We start from the raw sequence: 26442 nt of genomic DNA on the forward strand, positions 1-26442 counted from the left end.
TCAACAAATTAGAAGTAGAAATGAAAGACTACCCAATAATACAGATGAGCTGATCAGGAATGAACAAATGGAACTTTTTTCTCAGCCCCAGTCTGATACCACAACTTTCTAGTTAAGCATCTGACATATCAGGCTAAAATTTCTTCATAAATATTTATAATTGATGCTATAAAAAATGCAGGCAAAGCAGTGACAGTGTAAAAATGTGATGAAATGGCTCCAGTTGCTCAGCCAATCCCAGCCCTCTCTGACTCGTCCTTCCTCCTACCTGGTCGGAGTCCAGAGTGACCCTCAGCCCCAGCTTGGCCATACCGTCCTCCTTCAGCAGCTTCAGGTGAGGACACAGAGCCATGCAGAACGCTCTCGCCACGTTCTCCGTCAGACGGCTGTGGTCGGCCGGGTCGCTGAGACCGTTGGGCTGGTCTTCACTCTGGAGGAAAAAAACCTGAAGGAAACAGAGATGCAGTGTCAAAATAAGATCTAAAAATACAATTTAGAGGCATATTGATTGACTGGATTTGGTGTTTTGGAGGCTAAATACACGGGGTCCTCGGTTTACGGCGTCCTCAACCTACGGTGTTTCATTGTTATGTCAGAACTGGTTACACGGAACTAGTTGACAAGTGGATGAATATGTCATCATGCATCGCTATCAGACAGCTTTGTTTCCATTCTCTGGTTGTACTCCACCTTGGATTGTGCTACATTCATTAACTTTTTGTCCTTCATTATGGCTCCCAGCGTAAGTCAGACTCTTCTGATGCTTCAAAGAAAAGGAAATTCGTCTCCATGGAAGTGAAATTAGACAGAATAAAACGCTGAGAACAGGGAGAAACACCGACCAACATGGGTCAAGTTGTAAAAACAGGTCAACATATTGTAGTGACCCTCTGTGATGAATGAGTGAGACTTTATCTGGTTCTCTGCTGGTTTATTGAACCTTCACACAGACTACTGTGGACCGTAGCCAACGCCAGAAGAACTAGAAAAACCCCATAACTTAGCTCCAGAATTAGCTGCTGTTCCCAGCTCTCTCTACTGCTGACTCTCAGCCAATCAGAGGTGAGCTAACTAAACATGACACGTTCACTGACATTAGGGAAATCTGGAACTGAACAATAAACATTGAAACCTCAACAAACTCATCCAGGTCCTGGTAATCGTAGGAGCTTCAGGAGAAACCAGCCGGACTTCTCTGGAAGACGTTTCAAGAAACGTCCTACAATTGAAAGGATGAACATTTCAGGTCATGAACCTCCTCATTAGTCTTTGTCATGGTGCCCGTTGCTGCTAAACTCCCACAATGCTCTCTGCTTTAACATGTACTGCCCATCATCCAAAATGAGCACAGAACAACAAAAATGAGACACAAAATGACAAAAATGAGATGCAAAGCGACAAAAATGAGACACAAATCGACAAAAACAAGAAACACAACGGAGGTGAGCTAACTAAACATGGCACGTTCACTGACATTAGGTAAATCTGGAACTGAACAATAAACAATGAAACCTCAACAACATCAGTCCGTTACAATATTCTGTTATCTTCTAGTAAAATGATTCATACATGCATGAAAGTCGTTGGTATTCATGACTTTTATGAAGATCTCATCGATATCGTGATGCACAGAACGACTTTGTTTACATTTTCACCAGAGTTCTGACTTACATCGATCTGTACGAACGGAACTCTGACGTAAGTCGAGGACTTCCTTTATTAGATTATGACCGGGGGGCGTTTGAGTCGTCAAACAATTAAACAGCTCAACTGGAAAGAATTTGTACTTTTTGAGGGGAAAAAAAGATTGTTTTTTAAAACACAAAGAAAAATAAAGGTGCATTTAACAGGTTTGCAGTCAGATAATGTGTGTTTTCTGTAAGCTACACAATCCTTAAAGTTTCATTGACAGGCTACTGAGTGTCAGATGCTTTAGTTGTTCCATATTTTGTTCTTTAACTCCAGTCATACGTGACAGGAGAACATGCTGGCGGCGTGTCGGAGCAGAACTGAGTTTAGCCTCCGTTAATAGAGCTGCAGCCTGGTGGGATTTAAGGTTAAACAAGTTTAAACGTTTCCTCCTGTGGGACTCATGGTGTCCTGATTTCCTCCCTGACGCTCTGGAAAGCAGCAGCATGTGCAGAGCGAGTCATACCTCGGTCCAGCGGATGACTTTGCCGTTAGCTTTGAACTCTGAGCCGTGGAAGATCTTGACGCTGGTGATCGACTCCATGGACTTCCCATCAATTGGGCTGATGACACTGGAAAAACAAACAGGATACTTAGTCCATGAACCAGACCACATATTGGTACCATCTCCAGTGACCAAACCTAAGTGGTACTAAAATGTACGTTGGGTTAATACAAGTACATCAGGATTTGAGAGTCTTTCCATACTGGCAGCTTTATCACTGATTAGTGGAATGATCACATTCACCACAATTCATTTAAATCTCACTGTATGCAAAGATCACATCTAATGTTAGTCAATAATCAAATAAAACTGTTAGACAAAGGGTAATATATTATAATAATAAAACATCAGACCCAGATGAATGCATTTCTTGTTTGTCTGTACTTTCTTTTCATGCTTATTTTTTTTTCATTTTGAGTCTTGCTTTGTTGTTTTGTGTCTATCTTCGTCATTCTGTGTCTTGTTTTTGTCACAGACGATCTTGTTACCATAGCAACGAAATCTTTCTCAGAATCAAGTTTGTTGTGGTATTGTTCTGTGTTGTAAAGTTATTAACACAGATGATGTGTGGCACTTCTTATTTTTTCATAATGAGGAATAATCCTGTCGAATTTGACTTTTGGCTCAGACTCTTTCATTGTATCCATTAAACCAGTGATAACATTTATTAAGCTGTGAGTCTGCAACAGTTATCATATCAAAATGTAAACTAGAGACATATAGCTGGTTAAAAAGACCAAAAAGAATTAGTCACCTTGAGTGGTACCGATACTGGAGATTTTGCGTCCGGACCCATGGACTACTTAAAGAAAATCATTTCCAGCCGATTCACAAATAAAGGAAGTACTAGAATACAGGCAGGGGAAGGAGAGGGATGTTTCAGTGAAAAAAGCACTCTTTTTCCTGCAGTGATGCCAGCGTGCCCTGCAGCAAGGCACTGACCTGCCAGCTGCTCGGCGGGACATCAAACACTCGGCCGAGTCTGCACTTTCATTTTGTTCTTTTCTAAATTCTATTTTCTAGAGAGAGCAGAAACCTGATGTGCCAGAAGTTGATCTGTTTTAAACCATTCTTCAGCCAGATGTTGAATTTGAATCTGAGGAATGACCAAACAGAGAAAACATAAAAGCTGAATTATCATTATTATTATCATTCATCATTTTCTAGTACAAATACTGCTTTATTTGCTTCTGTGCTGCAGTATTCTGTCACTATATTCATTCTAAATGCTGCTTTAGTAGTAGTAGTTGTACTTGTAGTAGTAGTTTTGTATTTGTTGTAGTAGTAGTTGTAGCTGTTGTATTTGTAGTAGCTGTTGTTGTATTTGCTGCTGTAGTAGCTGTATTAGTAGTAGTAGTTATTGTTATAGTTTTTGTGAGCTAAATCAGATGTTCTCTTCTTTTCCCAGTAAAGTTCATCTCTTCTGCAGACAGCTAATGTTTAATATTCATCTTCAGACAGCAGCATGAGGACAGACTGAGGTCCTCTGGTGGATTCAGGTTAAACAGCTGCTGTGTTTCAGAGAACGTTCTGCTCATGAAATCATCTCATAACTGGTGAAAAGTCATTTTAAATGTTTTATCAGGCTGCTGTAAAACTGATTGTGTTGGTCTGATCCCAGATCCTTCCAGCCGCTAACGTTCCCTCCACAATGAGTTTATAGTCTAACCCTTACCCTTTATCAGTTCAACGGTCTCTGCAGCTCCTCATCAGGAGTTCTCTGTCTCACCCCTTGTTGAAGTTGTGGTCGTCCTCCGTCCACTGGATGTGGACAAGCTCCTGGTTCTCCTCCTGGTCGGCTTTCCCACATGTGATGGTGAAGTCCTTCATGTCCCTCAGGGCTTGCCGTAGAGAGTCCATGGTCTCAGCCGTGATCTGGATCATGACTCCGTCTGCAGGAAAGAACCGTTTAATCATTACTGCTGGAATTAATTACCAATCTGGAGAGATACGATGAACAACAGAAAGAATCCTTAAAGGCAGGGGTGTCCAACATGAGGCCCTCGGACCAAAAGCGGTCCTCCAGAGGGTCCAATCAGGCTCTCAAAGTGTAAAAATTCCAGAGAAGACATTCACTGCAGATTGTAAATTTGCAAAACTGTAAATCAAGTTGTTTCGATCATAAAGTAAAATACTAGATTGCTACTTTTGTCATTTTGTGTCTCATTTTTGTCAGTGTCTTGTTTTTGTTGGGTTTTTTGCCTTTTTTTGTCACTTTGTAACTTTTTGTCTGATTTTTCGTCTCTTTTTTTGTTTAGTTTCGTGTTGTTTGTCTCATTTTGTTTCTCGCTTTTGTCGGTTTGTTTCATTTTTGTCATATTGTGTCTTGTTTTTGTTGTTTTTTGTCTCATCATAAAGTAAACTCCTCTATAGTTCAGTTCCAGTTGACTAAATGTTGTGTTCCTTTGTCGACACTCTGGGATCTGGAAGTTGGAATGTGGAAATGATAAACTGAGGCTGAATGTTGATGAAATTGAACTTACTTTCTTCAGAAATTTCAGGTTGTTTATGATGTTTTGTACAAAGATAATTTCTTAAATGTGAACATTTTCAGAACGTACCTTTTTGCACTGAATCAAAGGAACCATTAGGAGTTGTGGTTATTTATAGGTTATTATGCTGTGGTTTTACTGGTCTGGTCCACTGGACAAACTGGGGTGAATGCAGAACCTGGACTGAGAAAAGTTTAACTCCCCCTGCTTTAGGGTGAACCTGAACCAGAAGATACTCGTCATATTAAGGTTTGGATGCAACCTAACTGTATATCTTAAATATTAACTGATGAGGCCTCCAGCTCCACATAAATGTCTGTATGTTGCAAGATTAATACAAAACGAGATGCACATGTGAAAAAATATTCTTGGTAGCAATTTGAGAATTGTAGGATTCAGCGTTTTTGAAGCCTGAACCATATTAGGAAGCATATTTGTAGCATCTCAACCACTGCTGCACATATGTTGGTTACTTTTAAACCAGCTTTATGGAAGCATGATACCAAATTACCAGAGGGACTCTTCGAAGCTACAGAACTCAAGGTCTTAGAAACAGCAAGACTGAGCCAGATTTTAAAGCATTTAACCAAATAAAATCTCTCTCCAAAGATACTTCTCCAAGACACGTGAACATACATCATCACTGTAAAGCTGGAGGACTGAACCATGAGAAGCACATTACGACTCCATCACATCTTATCCATCGGAACCAACCTTCATGCAACAAAACCAACCAGATAATTAGCGTTGTGATAGAAACACTCGAAGCATGACCTTGTTTTATTTGGATTTGTAGTAGTAGTAGTTGTTGTATTTGTAGTAGTACACACGTGGACAAAATTGTTGGTACCCCTCAGTTAATGAAAGAAAAACCCACAATGATCACAGGAATAATTTGAACCTGACAAAAGAAATAATAAATAATAATTCTATTATTCTTCTATTCTATTATTTCTGTGACCATTGTGGGTTTTTCTTTCATTAACCGAGGGGTACCAACAATTTTGTCCACGTGTAGTTGTATTTGTAGTAGTAGTTGTTGTATTTGTTGTAGTAGTATTAGTAGTTGTTGTATTTGTACTAATAGTTGTATTTGTAGCAGTAGCAGTAGTTGTATTTATAGTAGTTGTTGTATTTGTTGTAGTAGTATTAGTAGTTGTTGCATTTGTACTAATAGTTGTATTTGTAGTTGTAGTTGTAGTAGTGTTAGTAGTTGTTGTAGTAATTGTCTATATGCTATTTTACATCAGGATAAAGATATCACATATCAGATTTTTTCCTCAGATCTATTGAGGAATGTCTATAAATGAGATAACTTGAAGGAGAGGTTGTATTTCTGGGTATTCCAATATATTTAATACCTCTGACATCATGGTACCTCTGCACAACGCAAAAATCAAATAAAAATCCAACATCAATGCCTTTCTTATTGGTTTCCAATATTTCCCACAACAGTCTAATACATGAAGTGATGTACAAAGAACAGTCACCACGGTACAAAACATACCCGCCTTTATACAAGCTTTAACTGGATGTATCTTTATAAATCCTCATATCTCCAACCTCTAGCTGCAGCATTAATTAGGAGTTTCTGTCTGCATAGCTGTGATTCTTTAGAGGCATCCAGAATCTCATGAGGCAACAAATAAACAAAACTAATATTTCAGCATTTTTTCAGCCAACATGCAGCTTGTTGTCGCAGTTCTCACCTTCCACGATGCTGGTCTTGGCTAAAAAGCCGGACGAGGCTTTCAAAGCACCACTGAACACAAAGAAGCAGGCTCCAGTAACTAGAAAAACACAAAGAGATGAGGGAAAATAATCACAATTCCAGTTAAACTTCACAAAGCTACCAGGGAGGGTTTGTTATTTTCAGACAAACAACAGCAGACACACAGTCAGGAGGAGGATTTCCAGGAGAACAGTTTTCCAGACATAAAGACGGAGCCGTTGAGAGGTGAAGGAGGTTTTAAACATCCTGTTGTCCTCATTTATGGGCACCAAAAAATATTGTTTCCTTGTCTGAAAAAAATCCCAAAATTCAGCAAAAAATTCCCCAAATTTCTGAAAATTTGCATAACCTTCAGGAAGAAAAATCCCTTCTAAGTTTTATTTTAAAAAATCCCCCAAATTTGGCAAGAAATTTTTAAAAAATATTTTCAAAAAATGAGTAGAAATCTTCCAAAAAATCCTTAAAATATCTGAAGTGATTACATATATATCAGTAAAACTTCTGATATTTTCTTTAAGAACATTCCCAAAAAAAACCCAAAATTCGCTGGATTCGCTAATTTTTATGTGAATGTTCTTAACAATCTTTTTTTTACCATTTCTTTTTTCCACTAAAAAATGTTCAAAAATTTCCCAAAAATGTTGAAAATGTGGACATCAGAAGTTTCCCTGTCAAAATAGCTACCTTGTCTGAAAAAAATTCTGCAAAAAAACTGCACAAATTTCAGAAAATTTGCAAAACCTACACGAAGAAAAGTCCAATAATTCCTTAAAAGTTTCCCTTAAAAGTTTTATTTTTAAAAAATCCCCCAAATTTGGCAAGAAAATTCTTGTAAATATTTTCAAAAAATTAATAAAAATCTTCCAAAAATTCCTAAAAATATCTAAAGTGATTACACATATGTCAGTAAAACTTCTAATATTTTCTTTAAGAACATTCACATAAAAATCAACCAAAATCCAGCGAAATTCGCTGGATTTTGTGAACATTCTTAAAGAAACATTTTTTTATATATTTCTTTTTTCCACCAAAATGTGACAAAATTGTGAAAATGTGGACATCAGGAATTTCACGGTGAAAATAGTTTTTTTCCCACATTTTCAAACTTTTAATTTACAAAACCTTAAGTAGAAAAATTCCGAAACTTCCTTGAAAAGTGAGCAAAAATCTTCCAAAAAAATCTGAAAAATATCTGAAGTGATTACATATATATTAGTAAAACTTCTAATATTTTCTTTAAGAACATTCACATAAAAATATTTTAAACATTTCCTTTTTTCCACCTAAAATGTTCAAAGATTTCCCAAAAATATTGAAAATGTGGACATCAGAAGTTTCACTGTGAAAATAGATTTTTTTTCCCCACATTTTCAAACTTTAAAACGGGACGACATGAGGGTTAAATGTGACGAGAGCTTCTGTCAGCACCTTTGCGAGGCTGGTGATGGATGCTGATGGCCTGCGTCTGGTAGTTCCCGTCATCGTTCTGGACGCACACCAAGTGGGAGTCGGCGCGGTCGTTGAAACACGCCCCCATGGCGAGCACGTGCTCGTTGGACTTGTTCATGGCCTTCATCAGCTGCAAGGACAAACGACATGCATGACGAATTAGGCAGCCCTTTGGGGGTGTGCTGGGGAAAACGTTAAGCCTAATTGCAGAGGGCTTGTGGGTAAAGTCCTCAGTTTAAACGGGATGGCGCTGAGATGACAGATTGCATAAAAGGATGGCGACACGGGCGGATATCAATAGTTGAAAGATCCCACATATTAATTCTGCTAAATCCCCTGCCTCCCTGCCTCTCTGAAGACGTCCTTTGCAAATCAGAAATAAAACTGAAAATCTGGAGGGTTTTAACCACTTGCTGCGCTAAAGACTTGCCTGCAAGCTGTTGAGTAACAGTCCACACTTCACATTACTGGGCTCCCATCTGTTCCTGCACCACAGCCAAACACAACAACCAGAACCACAGCTTTTATCAGCCAAATCCTACAACCAGAACCACAGCTTTTATCAGCCAAATCCTACAACCAGAACCACGGCTTTTATCAGCCAAACACTACAACCAGAACCACAGCTTTTATCAGCCAAACACTACAACCAGAACCACGGCTTTTATCAGCCAAATCCTACAACCAGAACCACGGCTTTTATCAGCCAAACACTACAACCAGAACCACGGCTTTTATCAGCCAAACACTACAACCAGAACCACAGCTTTTATCAGCCAAACACTACAACCAGAACCACGGCTTTTATCAGCCAAACACTACAACCAGAACCACGGCTTCTATCAGCCAAACACTACAACCAGAACCATGGCTTCTATCAGCCAAACACTACAACCAGAACCACAGCTTTTATCAGCCAAACACTACAACCAGAACCACGGCTTCTATCAGCCAAACACTACAACCAGAACCACAGCTTTTATCAGCCAAACACTACAACCAGAACCACGGCTTTTATCAGCCAAACACTACAACCAGAACCACGGCTTTTATCAGCCAAATCCTACAACCAGAACCACGGCTTTTATCAGCCAAACACTACAACCAGAACCACGGCTTTTATCAGCCAAACACTACAACCAGAACCACGGCTTCTATCAGCCAAACACTACAACCAGAACCATAGCTTTTATCAGCCAAACACTACAACCAGAACCACGGCTTTTATCAGCCAAACACTACAACCAGAACCACGGCTTCTATCAGCCAAACACTACAACCAGAACCACGGCTTCTATCAGCCAAACACTACAACCAGAACCATAGCTTCTATCAGCCAAACACTACAACCAGAACCACGGCTTCTATCAGCCAAACGCTACAACCAGAACCACAGCTTTTATCAGCCAAACACTACAACCAGATCCACGGCTTTTATCTCAGCCAAACACTACAACCAGAACCACGGCTTTTATCTCAGCCAAACACTACAACCAGAACCACGGCTTTTATCTCAGCCAAACACTACAACCAGAACCACGGCTTTTATCTCAGCCAAACACTGCAACCAGAACCACGGCTTCTATCAGCCAAACGCTACAACCAGAACCACGGCTTCTATCAGCCAAACACTACAACCAGAACCACAGCTTCTATCAGCCAAACACTGCAACCAGAACCACAGCTTTTATCAGCCAAATCCTACAACCAGAACCACGGCTTTTATCAGCCAAACACTACAACCAGAACCACGGCTTTTATCAGCCAAACACTACAACCAGAACCACAGCTTTTATCAGCCAAATCCTACAACCAGAACCACGGCTTTTATCAGCCAAATCCTACAACCAGAACCACGGCTTTTATCAGCCAAACACTACAACCACAACCACAGCTTTTATCAGCCAAATCCTACAACCAGAACCACAGCTTTTATCAGCCAAATCCTACAACCAGAACCACGGCTTTTATCAGCCAAACACTACAACCAGAACCACGGCTTTTATCAGCCAAACACTACAACCAGAACCACAGCTTTTATCAGCCAAACACTACAACCAGAACCACAGCTTCTATCAGCCAAACACTACAACCACAACCACAGCTTTTATCAGCCAAATCCTACAACCAGAACCACGGCTTTTATCAGCCAAATCCTACAACCAGAACCACGGCTTTTATCAGCCAAACACTACAACCAGAACCACGGCTTTTATCAGCCAAACACTACAACCAGAACCACAGCTTTTATCAGCCAAACACTACAACCAGAACCACGGCTTTTATCAGCCAAATCCTACAACCAGAACCACGGCTTTTATCAGCCAAACACTACAACCAGAACCACGGCTTTTATCAGCCAAACACTACAACCAGAACCACAGCTTTTATCAGCCAAACACTACAACCAGAACCACGGCTTTTATCAGCCAAACACTACAACCAGAACCACGGCTTCTATCAGCCAAACACTACAACCAGAACCATGGCTTCTATCAGCCAAACACTACAACCAGAACCACAGCTTTTATCAGCCAAACACTACAACCAGAACCACGGCTTCTATCAGCCAAACACTACAACCAGAACCACAGCTTTTATCAGCCAAACACTACAACCAGAACCACGGCTTTTATCAGCCAAACACTACAACCAGAACCACGGCTTTTATCAGCCAAATCCTACAACCAGAACCACGGCTTTTATCAGCCAAACACTACAACCAGAACCACGGCTTTTATCAGCCAAACACTACAACCAGAACCACGGCTTCTATCAGCCAAACACTACAACCAGAACCATAGCTTCTATCAGCCAAACACTACAACCAGAACCACGGCTTTTATCAGCCAAACACTACAACCAGAACCACGGCTTCTATCAGCCAAACACTACAACCAGAACCACGGCTTTTATCAGCCAAACACTACAACCAGAACCACGGCTTCTATCAGCCAAACACTACAACCAGAACCATAGCTTCTATCAGCCAAACACTACAACCAGAACCACGGCTTTTATCTCAGCCAAACACTACAACCAGAACCACGGCTTTTATCTCAGCCAAACACTGCAACCAGAACCACGGCTTCTATCAGCCAAACGCTACAACCAGAACCACGGCTTCTATCAGCCAAACACTACAACCAGAACCACAGCTTCTATCAGCCAAACGCTACAACCAGAACCACGGCTTCTATCAGCCAAACACTGCAACCAGAACCACGGCTTTTATCTCAGCCAAACACTACAACCAGAACCACAGCTTCTATCAGCCAAACACTACAACCAGAACCATGGCTTCTATCAGCCAAACACTACAACCAGAACCCATGAGTTCATGCTCTCAATTGCTAGTTTAAAGACTTTCTGAATACAGCATGGTGTTTATTTAGTAAATTATGTTCCCTTTAGAGTAAAACAGATGATAAAGCAGGGCGTGTATTACAGCAGGGCTAAGTTATAAGTGACAGATATTTTAGATTTGCATATATATATATATATATATATATATAATCCAGTCAAGACATTGTTAACGTGACAAATGACTATTCTAGCTAGCTAATGGTGTTCAAAGGCTCACAGTTGATTAGAAAACCTTTGTGCAGTTATGTTAGCACATGAATAAAAGTGATAGTTTTCATGGAGAACATGGAATTGTCTGGGTGACCCCAAAAACTTCAATAAACTAAGATATTGATGACTAAGTTTATAAAGCAGCGGCTACATTCATCGTCTCTCCTCCTGAACACTGCAGTCGGTTTATCCACAGAGATCATTTAGATTGATGCATTCTGCTACTAGCCTATATTAAAGAGCTATACAATAATATAGCTGTTGGTGTAGTTTCTTTGTGAAGCGTAAATTAAAGGCTAAAGTGATGAAATAAGCTATTCTCTGAGCACAAACTGTCCAGGAAACAACCTGCAGAATAGAAATGCAAGATGCTTGGTAACTTTGGTAACAGTCTTATGTTTGCAATTTTAACAATCGTCTTAGCAGCCTTATCAATCAATAACACAAAAAACACAATCAGTGGTTAATAAATGAGTCAAAATAGTTTAAAATATCTTATCCTATCCTGGGGTTTGACTTTTAGGACATTTAAGTGACTTAAACACCAGAAAAGAACATCAAGATGCAAAAATTGAACGTTGTCATTAAGCATAAATTACACTGAAACGGTCTGTATGTAACATCCCATAATAAAACCATATAGAGTTATTTATCAGTCAGAACAACAACTGCACCAGAACTAAAACACAAAACAAAAATTTCTCCTCTGACCAAATGAACTGAACTCCGAGGCTCACCCTGGATGTGATATTATCGGAATAAAAACGCCAGACGCTCACCTCGTTGTAGCGATTACTGGGGATCTTGATGCTCGTCTTCCTCACCTCCATGTCCACAACCAGACCTTTCACCACTGGCAGCGTGTACTGGTAGTTACGGAAGTCCTGCAGCAACGACAGGCAAACAGAACGGAGTGAAACATTTACCCATTTGTACAGAATACAGGAGGTCCTCGGTTTATGACGTCATCGGCCTACGACGTTTCGTCGTTATGTCAGAACTGGTTACGTGGAACTAGTTGACGAGCGGAGCGGATGAATACGTCGTCATGTGATGCTATCAGACGGCTTTGTTTCCATTCTCCGGTTGGAAGCCACCTTGGATTGTGCTACATTCTCTAACTTTTTGTCCTTCATTATGGCTCCCAGCGTAAGTCAGACTCTTCTGATGCTTGGAAGAAAAGGAAAGCCGTCTCCATGGAAGTGAAATTAGATAGAATAAAACGCTGGGAACAGGAAGAAACATCGACCAACATCGGCATTATTAGATCAAGTTGGAAAAACAGGTCAACATATTTGATAATCTTCTTGTAAAGTGATTCATACACGCATGAAAGTCGTTGGTATTCATGACTTTATAAAGAACTGATTGATATCGTGATGCACGGAACGGCTTTGTTTACGTTTTCGCCGGAGTTCCGACTTACGGTGAAATTGACTTGCATAGATCCGTACGAACGGAACTCTGACGTGAGTTGAGGACCTCCTCTACCCAACAAATTAAGGCTTTTGAAAAGTTACATCTCAAGCTATGTTTAAATGTCAGAAAACTGTGTCCAGAATAGCTTTTCACCATTGAAAATAAACACTAAGAGAGCACATGAAGAGTAAATCAAAGCACTTACAGCGAGCAGATTCATGATAGTGTGACCTGTCTCTCCGAAAAGAGGTTTCCTGAAGCGAACACTGAACAGTGGACATGGATAAACTGCAAAACAAGAAGTTTACTGATTAGTAAATGCACAAGAGGAACATGCTTACCTTCATCAACTCGTCATGGAAGCTGATTAAATATATTAAGGTGGATAATGTAAATTTAGTGTTGCTGTACTGGTTTATTTCAGTCATGCTTTCTTATTCTGTTGGGTCGGGCTTTTCCAGGTCTTTTCATGTTTTTTTATTAACTGCACTTCCCTCCTCTCCATTCATAAATGCAAATGAAGTGAACAAGAGACCACACATCAAATACACTGAGCTGTGCCTGCAGTTAGGAGGAACGCTCTTAATCCACAAGTGAAAAATAAGGCTGCTTTTTTTCTCAGCAACCAAAGCTTCTTAGATGACTATTTTTAGCCTTATCTCGGCAAACAGCTGGAAATAAGATCTCGCTACAGACTCTCATTAGCAATAAAATAAATAAATAAATAAATAAATCTCAGCCTCAATCTGCAGGAGTTCGGCGGGGAACCGAAGCCGACGAGCCTCCAAGCCTTCTGTCGGTCAGAGAGGTGGCGAGAAGAACAGCGGATTAATTCCAGGGCGATGCTAAAGTTTTGTGTTTAAGAGCTTCGACTGTACATAGCTTTGTTAATGTATTCTATCCGTGCTCGCCGGGTGCAGGCAAGAGGCTTAACGGAGCCAGGCAGCGCTCTGTGCTGGCAGGTCTGGCTGGGAGAGGCTGGAGAGGATTTGGTGGAACGATAAAACCCCTCACAAGACTTCCCGGTTCATGCGGGAAGCTGTGAGAGACGAATGTAAGAAGGAAGGCTGGTGTGATGTCAACAGGATTCCTCTCACAACCGACATATTGAGCTCTCCAGATCAATCTTGATCTTAATATTTTACCATAAGAAACGGTGAGAGGATAATCACACTATCTGCCACAACACCAGCATTTAGCTTGGTGATGTTTGGGTTCTCATGTCCAAACTTTAGACCAGACTGGTCTTTTTTTTCATGTTAAGGCCTCTACATACTGTGTGATTTTAACAATCTTATAAGTTCCCAGCTTGCTACACTGTACGACATGAATCTAATGTTCTTTGGGCATGACGTGAAGTTTGCTCTGTGCAGATTGCACGATGAAAACGAAGCTGAATCTCAGCCTACAATGTATGTGAGTCGACGTGAATGAAGAATAAAACGTCATAAGCATGCGCCGTCCATTCATGAAAATAAACAACCGAAGCATAAACAGCGCTCCTACAATCACAGGGAAACTAGCTAAACATGAACAGAGCCCTACAATCACAGGGAAACTAGCCAAACATGAACGGAGCCCTACAATCACAGGGGAACTAGCCAAACATGAACGGAGCCCTACAATCACAGGGAAACTAGCCAAACATGAACGGAGCCCTACAATCACAGGGGAACTAGCCAAACATGAACGGAGCCCTACAATCACAGGGAAACTAGCCAAACATGAGCAGAGCCCTAGAATCACAGGGAAACTAGCCAAACATGAACGGAGCCCTACAATCACAGGGAAACTAGCCAAACATGAGCAGAGCCCTAGAATCACAGGGAAACTAGCCAAACATGAACGGAGCCCTAGAATCACAGGGAAACTAGCCAAACATGAACGGAGCCCTACATTCACAGGGAAACTAGCCAAACATGAACGGAGCCCTACAGTCACAGGGAAACTAGCCAAACATAAACCCTACAATCACAGGGAAACTAGCCAAACATGAACCCTACAATCACAAGGAAACTAGCCAAACATGAACCCTACAATCACAAGGAAACTAGCCAAACATGAACCCTACAATCACAGGGAAACTAGCCAAACATGAACCCTACAATCACAAGGAAACTAGCCAAACATGAACCCTACAATCACAGGGAAACTAGCCAAACATGAACCCTACAATCACAGGGAAACTAGCCAAACATGAACCCTACAATCACAAGGAAACTAGCCAAACATGAACCCTACAATCACAGGGAAACTAGCCAAACATGAACCCTACAATCACAGGGAAACTAGCCAAACATGAACCCTACAATCACAGGGAAACTAGCCAAACATGAACGGAGCCCTCACCCTGCTGACATTTATGTGTTTGGAGAGAAATCCCAGAAAAAGGAGAATGAGGAGAATATGGCTTGGAAAGAGAGGTCAATTTGGGATGGCAATTTTGCAAAGGGAGCTTAAAGTAAGTACTTGTTAGCATCTGCTAGCATTTTACATTAGCATTTACTGTTATGGTCTGTCTATTTCCAACAAAACACACTTTGTCTTTGTTTAAATCCCACATATTTGTTTTGATGTGTTTTGTCGCCGTAAATCATCTATTTGGGTTTATTGATCAGTACGTCATTTCATCCTGCATTGCTATTGGTTAGTTAGTTGTTGTAGGTCCAGCAGCATCACACTGTGAGATGATCACACCAAATTTCTGACAGTCAGAATTTTATGGCAGCTTGTCTTTGGTCACCATGACAATGGCCGTCCTTGAACCTGTCTCTCAGTGTGACGTAGGACCACCGATTTAGAGCCAAGACCAAAGACTTCGCCACTATTCTCTCACCGTTGTCAAAAAAACCCCCAAAAACTATAATTCTACATCAATGTGAGGATTTCAAATAAATAACACAGTTGCGGCAGCCAAAGCTGGGAAGGAAAGGTGTAAAAAACAAAAAACTGTGAAGTTAATCAACATCTCTGCTACACCAGTAGATCTGACTGTAAATACAACTGTGTATTCCATGAAATTAGTGTGTTGCAGATGGATTTTTGTGGTGTATTAGACAGGTTTAGGTCATTGTTTCAGCTGCAGCCATGGCGATGATGTTAAACGGTCCTGGGAGAAAGTAATGAACAAATTATGAAGTAGATTTATAAAGTCAACAAGTACAAAGCCTTAGAGCTTTAATCAGCCTCTGTTTTAGGACAGAACAATGAAACAGCTTTGAAATTGCTTGTAGTCAACAACAAAGGAAATGCAGCAAAGAGGACTTCCCTCCACTGGGAATCTACAGCTCTCATATCTGTGCTCGGCGGGGAAAGAAAAGCGTTTTGATGGATTCTTCATCTTTCACTGCGAGCTCCATGGGATCTCCTACCAATGCAATGCTCCGTTTTAAGACATCTAATTGGTCAGTAGGTGATATTTCATAGATGGGTTCATCCATTGCAAATCATCAGGGGCCTTCTGCTCAACCATCTCTGATTCGCTTGAAATTTATAAGGCATAAAATATAGATATGTATAAATATATCTGTGAAAGCGGTTTGCAGCCGATTGTGAAGCGGCGATCAGCACCTCCAAGTCCGAGGCATGGTTCTCTGCCATAAACCAGTGGATTGCTCCCTCTAGGTTGAGGGGGACTTGCTTCCCCAAGCGAAGGAGTTCAGGTGTCTTGGGACCTTTTCATAAGTGATGGGAAAATGGAGCGAGAGATGGACAGGCAGATTGGTGGCGGCAGCAGTAATGTGAGCGTTGTACCGAACCGTGGTGGTGAAGAGGGAGCTGAACCTCAAGGAGAAGCTCTCAGTTTACCATCCATCTATGTTCCAACCCTCACCTATGGTCATGAGCTCTGGGTAGTGATCGAAGAACAAGATCATGGATACAAGCGTCTGATATGAGCTTCCTCTGTAGGGTGTCTGGGCTCAGCCTTAGAGATAGGGGGAGAAGCTCAGACATCCAGAGGGAGCTCGGAGTAGAGCTGCTGCTGCTTCACCTCTAAAGGAACCAATTGAGGTGGTTTGGACATCTGATTCAGATCTCCAGTGAGACTTCCTTTGGAGGTTTTCTGAACACGTCCACCTAGGAGGAGACCCGGGGTAGACCCAGAACTCACTGGAGGGATTATATATCTCATCTGGCCTGGGAACGCCTTGGGATCCCCCAGGAAGAGCTGAAAAGTGTTGCTGGGAGACGACCCGACCCGGACAAGTGGAAGACGATGGATGGATGGACGGACGGACATCCGTGAAATGTGGCTCGGTGGTTAGGACTTTCGCCTTGCAGCTAGAAGATCCCCAGTTTGTGTGCAGTTTTACTTTGCAGACCATGTGGCCAGCATGTTTTCTGGACAATTTTTCATCAGACTACAAACATTATCATCACACTCAGGAACTGGTTAAAGTTTGTGAAGATCTGGATCAATGTTTTTTGTTACCAAAATCACAAACATGGCATCCAATCTTTGGTTTAGACAGGGTGAAAAGATTTTTTTTAAAAAGAGAAGAAGAGAAGAACTGAGTCTGTTATGTATTTTGATTTCTGTTCTTCCAACCAACTTAATTTTTTCATGCACATGGATCTAAATGTTAATTTTAATCGTTGTTACTACTTAATCACTCCAACTACACAGCCGGTAGCCTCGTCAACCTGCACTCACATCGGTACTCTGCTCCCAGTCGCAGCATGAGGCGAATGGGGAAGACCTTGGCCCAGGGCGTCTCCCACTTCTGGATGAGGATGCCGAAGAGGTAGGGCGGGTTGGGCAGCAGCAGGTCCTGCAGCGACTGGAAGGAGGGGCTGATGTAGAGGAAGCCGCCGTGCTCCTTACTGCCCAGGAAGCTCTGCGTGAAGAATGAGTGACTCAGGTGGCCCAGCACGTTACCTGAAAGACAAAGGAAAGGTTAGCGATACAGGAGACGTGAGGAGGAGGGATGAAATAGGAGAAGGAGAAGGTGGGAAGAGAAGAGGAATAATATAATATTTTTATGGGGGCAATAGAATAAAATCAGGAAAGAAATTGTTGAATTCTCATCCTCTAAAAAAAAGCTAGATATGAAAGACTGGGAATAACCATGTCTGGATAAGGAGCCGTGCTTAGACCGAGTTTAGTTCAACAGTGAATAAAAACTTGGCTGCTCATTCTACAACGTCATATTACCCACCAACGGTTCATGTTTCTAATTATCTGTGGGAGAGATCAATGGCTTCAGATTGCACACAACACAGTAACCCTAATGACCAGAAAAAAGCTCAGCGGCTGGGACTTGCTAAAGCCAGCATTTTATCCCGAGGCCTGGCGCTGATGCCGACTTAATCAGGAGCGACGCGCACAACATGGCTCCTTTCCAGCAGCCTGAAAGTGCTCCGGTGTGGATATGAAAAAGGAAACAGCCCGAAGCGAGCAAGCCGTCAAAGTCAGAGGATATTAGCCGTCTTTGCTCTGCAGCATACGGAGTTAAAAACACAAGACAAGCAGCAGCGAGGTGTCACGCCTGGAGGGAGGGAGGCGACCTGACAGCAGGACGCTGATGTTGGGACCATTTTTCATAAAACAGACACAGTGGTGGGCAGTAACCTGGTTTTAAATAGAGCTAAACTAGATGCATCTGTGGCCTCTGGAACATAAAGTAGAGCTCAAACATTTTCTCCTCATGAAACTAAAAGAAAACATACAAAAACTGGACAATAAAAACAGAGCCACAATCACCATTCCATATATCCGCGGGATAACGGAACCCATTCAATGGACCATGAGAAAACACAATTTTAACACAGCAGTAAAACCACACACCGAACTCCGACAGCTACTAGTTCACCCAAAAGATAAAATACAACCAGACAAACAATGTAACATCATTTATGAAATTCCACGTAGATCATTGGAGAAACAGGAAGAGCTTTCAATACAAGAAAAAAGGAACACCAGACAGAATGTGAAAAAGAAACAACAGGACGACTCAGTAGAACACAAAAAAGAAAAAGCTGATGAAGGAAACAAAAAGTCAGCCATCAGGGACCACTGCAAGAGACATAACCACATCATAGACTGGGACAGGGGGAGGATTAAACATCAGACACCAACAAGCACAACAGGTGGATAAAAGAGGCCGTAGAGATCAGAAAGAGGGCCAACGACTCCATGAACCGGGACGAGGAGCTACACCCTCTAACACCTGGACTCCATCCTTCAGAGACCATCGGACGGTGGGGGGCGTGGCCTATCTGACAGATTCTGAATGATCGATCAGACCGGTCACCTGATAAAAACGACATGTCATCAACATGTCATCACAGGTTATAACACATCATCACAGGTTATCACACATCATCACAGGTCATCAACACATCATCACATGTCATCACAGGTTATCACACGTCATCACAGGTTATCACACATCATCACAAGTCATCAACACATCATCATCACATCATCAACACATCATCACAGGTCATCAACACATCATCAACCGTCATCACAGGTTATCAACACATCATCACAGATCATCATCAACATGTCATCACAGGTTATCACATATCATCAATCATCATAAACCGTCATCAACACATCATCACAGACTATCACACGTCATCAACACATCGTCACAGATCATCAGCACGTCATCAACACATCATCACAGATTATCACACGTCATCAACACATCATCACAGGTCATCACACGTCATCAACACATCATCACAGGTCATCACACGTCATCAACACATCATTAACACGTCATCACGTCATCAACATGTCAACACATCATCAACACGTCAACACATAACATGTCATCACAGGTCATCCTCACGTCATCAACACAGCATCACAGGTTATCACACATCATCAACACCTCATCACATGCCATTAACAAGTCAACACATCAGCACATCATCAACACGTCATCAACACAGCATCACAGGTTATCACACATCATCAACACCTCATCACATGCCATTAACATGTCAACACATTATCAGCACATCATCAACATGTCATCAACACATCATCACACATAACATGTCAACACATCATCAACACATCATCAAACATCATAACATGTCATCACAGGTCATCCTCACGTCATCAACACATAATCACAGGTTATCACACGTCATCAAAACGTCATCAACACATCATCAACACATCATCACACATCATAACATGTCATCACAGGTCATCAACACGTCATCACCACGTCATCACACATCATCAACAGGTCAGATGACGCTCTGAGCAAGACTACAGACACGGTTGAAACATGTCAGAGGGTAAAATAATCACCCTTACTAACGTTGTCAGATAAAAAGAATTGCTAATCAAATATAAGAAAATGACAAAATGAACATAATCAATCTACTTTTCCCTCCTGTTATTCTACCCTAACTTTAGAGTTTGCTTGCTTTTTTACCGACCTGTGAGTTCACATACAGACCTGCAGACAGAACTACTAATGAGCTGCTATCTCCCCCAAGAAAGCCCCACAGTGGAGGTGGACCGATTCCACAGGGAGTCTCCTGGTGGAGCTGCTGGTGTCGTTCTTACCACTGAGGGCCTCCTGGTAGAGCTGCACGAAGTGAGTGAAGATGTCTTTGGGGATGGTCTTCTCGTCTGGGAGACACTGCAGCAGGATGACGACCTCTGCCTGGCCGACAGCGTGCATGCCCTTCGTTGTCACGTACCAGCACTTCCTGTTTACGTCTGTGGGTTAAAAAAGCAGAAAACTTGTTAATGAGTTAAAACAAAGGCATGGTCACTGCAAAAGCCTGAATAGAGGAGAAACACAGCCTGACTTAAGCAGAATCACAATCAGTTTAGACTTCAATCAAAAACATTTTTAAAGGAGGATAGAAAGTTAAAAAAAAAAAACAAGTGTTCAAATCAAATCAACACCAAGTGCGGCAAATTAAAGGAAAAGGAAAGTAATAAATGACTAGATTTAACAACATCTTTAGAACACTTTAGCACCAGGCTGAGTTCTGTGACATAGAAACAACATGGGGTTAAATCTGAAGAAAGAAAGATCAGAATGCATTATCCACCGAATAATGTCTGAGCTTTGGTGCTGTTGCTGTGATGTTCTGGTCAGGTCTGAATAACTCATAATGTATATTTTTGTGATATTTAACCCTATTTAACCCTCCTGTTGTCCTGCGGGTCAAAATTGATCTGTTTTAAAGTTTGAAAATGTGGGGAAAAAAAAAAATATTTTCACAGTGAAACTTCTGATGTCCACATTTTCAACATTTTTGGGAAATCTTTCAACATTTTTTGGTGTAAAAAAAGAAATGTTAAAAATGTTTCTTAAGAACATTCACATAATAATCAACCAAAATCCAGCCAAATTCGCTGGATTTTGGTTGATTTTTATGTAAAAATTCTTAAAGAAAATATTAGAAGTTTTGGTGATATATATGGAATGACTTTAGATGTTTTTAGGATTTTTTGGAAGATTTTTACTCATTTTTCGAAAATATTTACGAGAATTTTCTTACCAAATTTGGGGATTTTTTTTTTTTTTTTTAAACAAAACTTTTAAGGGAAGCTTAAGGAATTATTGGAAATTTTTTCCTGAAGGTTTTGCAAATTTTCAGAAATTTGGGGATTTTTTTGCTGAATTTTGGGATTTTTTTCAGACAAGGAAACAATATTTTTGGTGCCCGTAAATGAGGACAACAGGAGGGTTAAGTCCTGAATCAAAGCTGTTATTTAAATCCAAAGGTGCATGCAGCAGCATTACATATTCTACATAAAACGGGCTACGAAGAACTCCGCAGGCATTTGATTGTGTCTGGGAATGGTTACTCAGTAAGAGTTAAATCAGGCGTGATTAAAAATGCACATATTGCAAATATGTGTTTTACAGTTTCCCTTATGTCATTATAAAATGATTAATTTAGAAGCAGGTCTGAAAACTCGTTACTATCGCTCTAAAACGCCTCCAGATCAGTGCTTTAAACAGAACTCACAGTTGACCAGTTTGACCATGGCCAGCAGGTTAGCGTTGAGCACAAACACCAGCGGGTCTGGACCTCCTTCCTCCAGCTGCTGCATGAGGACGATCTCTGAAGGCCTCTCCTCCACCGCGTAGTCTGAAGGTGAGGTGGAGCAGAAGAAGAAGGAGGAGAAAAAGATGGAAAAGGAAGAGGAGGAGAAGATGAAGAAGGAGGGAAAGTAAAAGAAGAAAGAGAAGGTGAAGAAGGAGAAGAAGATGAAAAGGAGAAGATGAAGAAAAGGAAGAAGGAAGAGAGGGAGAAGGAAGAAGGGAAGAAGAACAAGAAGAAAGAAGAGGTGGAAAAGAATAAAAAGAAGGAGGAGAAGGAGGAGAAGAACAAGAAGGAGTAGAAGAAGGAGGAGAAAAAGCAAGAGAAGAAGGAGAGGAAGAAGGAGGAGAAAAAGATGGAAAAGGAACAAGAAGCAGAAGAAGAGAGATGCAGAGGAAGGAGTGAAGGAAAAGTCAAATAAGTGTGTAGAACGAGGATGAGAGGGTGGAGATGAGGGTAGATGAAGACGGTGAAGGATTCATACGATAAGTGAAGCAGAAAGACGACCACATGAAGCTGAGCAGCTACAAACCCTCCCACCCCATTAAACATCACAGCATTCCCAAATTCCCTTCTTGGCGATGAAACATGAGCGGTGACAAAGAGCCGGAGAACACACTGGACAGCACAATGAGCAGGCAGCAGAATGGTGAGGATGAGGGCAAGCACCTGTGATGTGGCCTCCCGTACCTCCTTTGACTCCGGTGGAGATGAGGATGGGAGGGAGTCCGTCCTCCGGGATCAGACTGAGGGAGCTGCCCACGGGGCTGCCCACCGGGGCAACAGGAGGATGGGAGGCCTGGGGGAGGACACGTGGAGTTAGACGTACCCATGGTGAAATACAACAACACAGCAACGAAGACGGATTCCACCCAGAATTAGCCAGTTTTTAAAACGATTCCTGCTCGACTATTCACGCTTTGACTGAGTTTTTATAGCATAAAATGAAGCTTTAAAGCCAGGGGTATTCAACTAAAACTCAAAGAGGTCCAGTCAAAAAAATGTTTTAACCCTCGTGTCGTCCTAAGGGTCAAAATTAACCCATTTTAAAAAGTTTGAAAATGTGGAAAAAAATATATTTTCACAGTGAAACTTCTGATGTCCACATTTTCAACATTTTTGGGCAATTTTTCAACATTTTTTGGTGGAAAAAAAAATGTTAAAAATGTTTCTTAAGAACATTCACATAAAAATCAACCAAAATCCAGTGAAATTCGCTGGATTTTGGTTGATTTTTATGAAAAATATCAGAAGTTTTACTGATATATATGGAATCACTAGATATTTTTAGGATTTTTTGGAAGATTTTTACTCATTTTTTGAAAATATTTACAAGAATATTCTTGCCAAATTTGGGGGATTTTTAAAAAATAAATCTTTTAAGGGAAACTTTTAAGGAATTATTGGAATTTTCTTCCTGAAGGTTTTGCAAATTTTCAGAAAATGGGGGAATTTTTTTGCTGAATTTTTAGATTTTTTTCAGACAAGGAAACAATATTTTTTGTTGTCCGTAAATGAGGACAACAGGAGGTTTAAAGTGACCCTTCCCTCAGAGAGAACAAGTCGACTTAAACCAACAAACTGCCCCCTAACAATAACAGAGCAGGAGGGCAAGGGTTCAGGCATTTCCTTTGTCACCTGTTTGTACTTCCCTCAGTACTGAAAAAGCACTAAAAGCAGCTAAAAAGAATGAAAATTAGACTTCCATTCATTAAGTGGACAGAAACACAGCTCCTAATGAATACTCATGTTGCTCCGTGTCGGCTGGATGTTTAAACATTCACCTCTCTACTTTAAAACGGTGATAGATTGTAAATGTCGTTTTTACAGTTTCCTCAAATAAACTATTAATCTGACATTTGTAAAGTAAAGTTGGGACACTTGAAAAGATTCTTCATCAACATCAACACATTTAGTTCCTAGTAAAGTGAAAACAGCTCATACAGTTTGATAAGCAAAACCACCACCTGCTGCTAAACTTCTAAACTGGTTTCTTAGAAATCACCCAAAAGATATGAGTAAATTTGTCAGATTTTCTCCAGTAGAGCAGACATCATGCAGCTGACTAGTAAAACTGATCAATGCCATTTAATATTCGTCCTGGCCTGAACTAAATGTTCTCTCACCCTTGCCTTGAAGCCATTTTTCTTTGATAAACTGTGAGGTGCTAAAGCATGAAAACAGCAGGAAAAGCACAGCGGGAGCCTCTGGAAATCAACATCTTCACACATTCTTCTGGTGGAATTCATCAACTGTCACGTTTGAAAGCCTGATTTTATGCTCCTGTTCTGTCTGCAAAGCATAGTCAGGCGGTCTGAGATTTAAACAAACGGCACGTTCAATAGGCCATGAATCATCCTGACAGCCGACATTCAACGAGCACACACCACCGCCACAGAAACAACAACTTTTACGTCTGTTATTTGTTGTTGTGAATTTAGTATATCAGTTGTCTGTAGCATGTTGGCTTACAGTGAGTGTAGTCCAGCTTTATTAAATCCACAGGGACTTCTAATTCAGATCACGCAACCAGGAATATGTCATTGGAACTCCATTAACTGCCTGTTTGTTACAGTCTGAGACTAAACCACCAAGAGTCCCACAGAAAGAGTTCCTTGTGGCTTCCTTTAGCGAGCCAGAGACGACCACACAGGCTAATCTAAGAGCATTAGTTGCGGCTGGAAGTTTGGCATGCCAGGCCTACCTCTGAGGCCTCAGAAGAGGAGGATTTATTGGAATACGTGGAGATGGCCGGCGACTGAGAGGGGCCAGCGCTGGAGGTCGCAGGTTTGGGTGATTCTGCTGTGTCTCCATTAGGTAGAACTCCATCAGCAAACCAAACCCTCCTCTGCTCGCGAGAGATTGACCCTAAATATAAAATTACATCATACTTCAATGTCAACATTCACGCAGACAGAGGGAAACATCACAGGGTTATGCAATGAAAAACTACTCTTTACATGTAGTGATGATGGTTGATGACGGTTGATGTGTGATGACGTGTTGATGACGTGTGATGACGTGTCGATCATGTGTCGATGACGTGTGATGATGTGTCGATCATGTGTCGATCATGTGTCGATGACGTGTGATGATGTGCCGATCATGTGTCGATCATGTGTCGATGACGTGTGATGATGTGTCGATCATGTGTCGATCATGTGTCGACGTGTGATGATGACGTGTCGATGACGTGTCGATGATGATGTGTTGATGACGTGTTGATGACGTGTGATGATGTGTGATGATGACGTGTCAATGACGTGTCGATGACGTGTCGATGATGTGATGATGACGTGTGATGATGTGTCGATCATGTGTCGATCATGTGTCGATGACGTGTGATGATGTGTCGATCATGTGTCGATCATGTGTCGACGTGTGATGATGACGTGTCGATGACGTGTCGATGACGTGTCGATGATGATGTGTTGATGACGTGTTGATGACGTGTGATGATGTGTGATGATGACGTGTCAATGACGTGTCGATGACGTGTCGATGATGTGATGATGACGTGTGATGATGTGTCGATCATGTGTCGATGACGTGTGATGATGTGTCGATCATGTGTCGATCATGTGTCGACGTGTGATGATGACGTGTCGATGACGTGTCGATGACGTGTCGATGATGATGTGTTGATGACGTGTTGATGACGTGTGATGATGTGTGATGATGACGTGTCAATGACGTGTCGATGATGTGTCGATGATGTGATGATGACGTGTGATGATGTGTCTATCATGTGTCGATCATGTGTCGATGATGTGTGATGATGACGTGTTGATGACGTGTTGATGACGTGTTGATGACGTGTTGATGACTTAAATGAGATATCAGAAAAGGAACACTGATCTAAATTAGAGAACATTTGGGGACAGAATGACAGAGTAAAAGGTGAAAGTGAGATTTGTGAGTGTTGAGTGTTTTTATTCTTGGTAAAGGTCGTACCCTCGTTGCCGGGTTGTTTCAGGACTCCTACGGGGACCATGACCGTGGGAGGGGGTGAGCTGAGCACCCCAGAGGCCTGAGCCTGCTGCAGGGGGGGGATGGTGGAGCAGTACTCAGCCGGGTTGTTGGGGTTCGGACTCTGATTGCTTGCAGCGGACGCCGTCTCCCATGATTGAGCTGAAAGACAGAAAACATCAATAGTAGAAATAACGAAGCATGAGTCAACATGTGTAGATCATAAATATACATTTAATGACCGGCCGGTAAGGATCAACTGATTATTGGATATTCTGCAATTTTCAGATTGTCGGTACAGTGGTCCCTCGCCATATCGCAGTCACACTGTATCGCAGATTTTTAAAATGCATTTGGTATTGTGGATTTTCCACTATAACATGGGATTTTGCAGTATATAGGTGTTTTTATATGTTTATTCTTGTGGCAGGCTGCGTTGAAGAACGGATATCTGCCTTTACTCTGCAACTGGCAGACACTTTTATTTTGATACACAGATACAGTGAATGTGGCAGGAAGTGACACTTCATACTCACGGTCCTGACAACACAAAACTGAACCAAACTAACTAGGCT

At 41.4% G+C, this 26442-nt stretch overlaps 1 protein-coding gene across 7 annotated transcripts in view; it reads right to left on the minus strand.

The window, feature by feature from the left end:
- Nucleotides 1-26442, minus strand: part of zfyve9a (zinc finger, FYVE domain containing 9a) — a 53673-nt gene that overhangs the window by 5163 nt on the left and 22068 nt on the right. For 5 of the 7 annotated variants that reach the window (XR_008602958.1, XM_055014331.1, XM_055014333.1 and 2 more), the window contains 13 exons: nt 25853-26029; nt 24603-24766; nt 22568-22697; nt 21824-21946; nt 20400-20555; nt 17517-17741; nt 13068-13150; nt 12223-12327; nt 7847-7997; nt 6396-6476; nt 3924-4086; nt 2156-2261; nt 269-445 (listed from right to left, as the gene is read on the minus strand). Coding sequence is in view for 6 of the 7 variants with exons in the window: in XM_055014331.1 (XP_054870306.1) it covers nt 269-445; nt 2156-2261; nt 3924-4086; nt 6396-6476; nt 7847-7997; nt 12223-12327; nt 13068-13150; nt 17517-17741; nt 20400-20555; nt 21824-21946; nt 22568-22697; nt 24603-24766; nt 25853-26029 (1841 nt within the window). In the remaining variant the exon portion in view is untranslated. Of the gene's footprint in view, nt 1-268; nt 446-2153; nt 2262-3923; nt 4087-6395; nt 6477-7846; nt 7998-12222; nt 12328-13067; nt 13151-17516; nt 17742-20399; nt 20556-21823; nt 21947-22567; nt 22698-24602; nt 24767-25852; nt 26030-26442 lie in introns of those variants that run through there. The other 2 variants (XM_055014335.1, XM_055014336.1) reach the window with 2 other exon arrangements.

The sequence above is a fragment of the Amphiprion ocellaris genome, chromosome 10, assembly GCF_022539595.1.
Source record: "Amphiprion ocellaris isolate individual 3 ecotype Okinawa chromosome 10, ASM2253959v1, whole genome shotgun sequence".
Classification (NCBI taxonomy): domain Eukaryota; kingdom Metazoa; phylum Chordata; class Actinopteri; family Pomacentridae; genus Amphiprion; species Amphiprion ocellaris.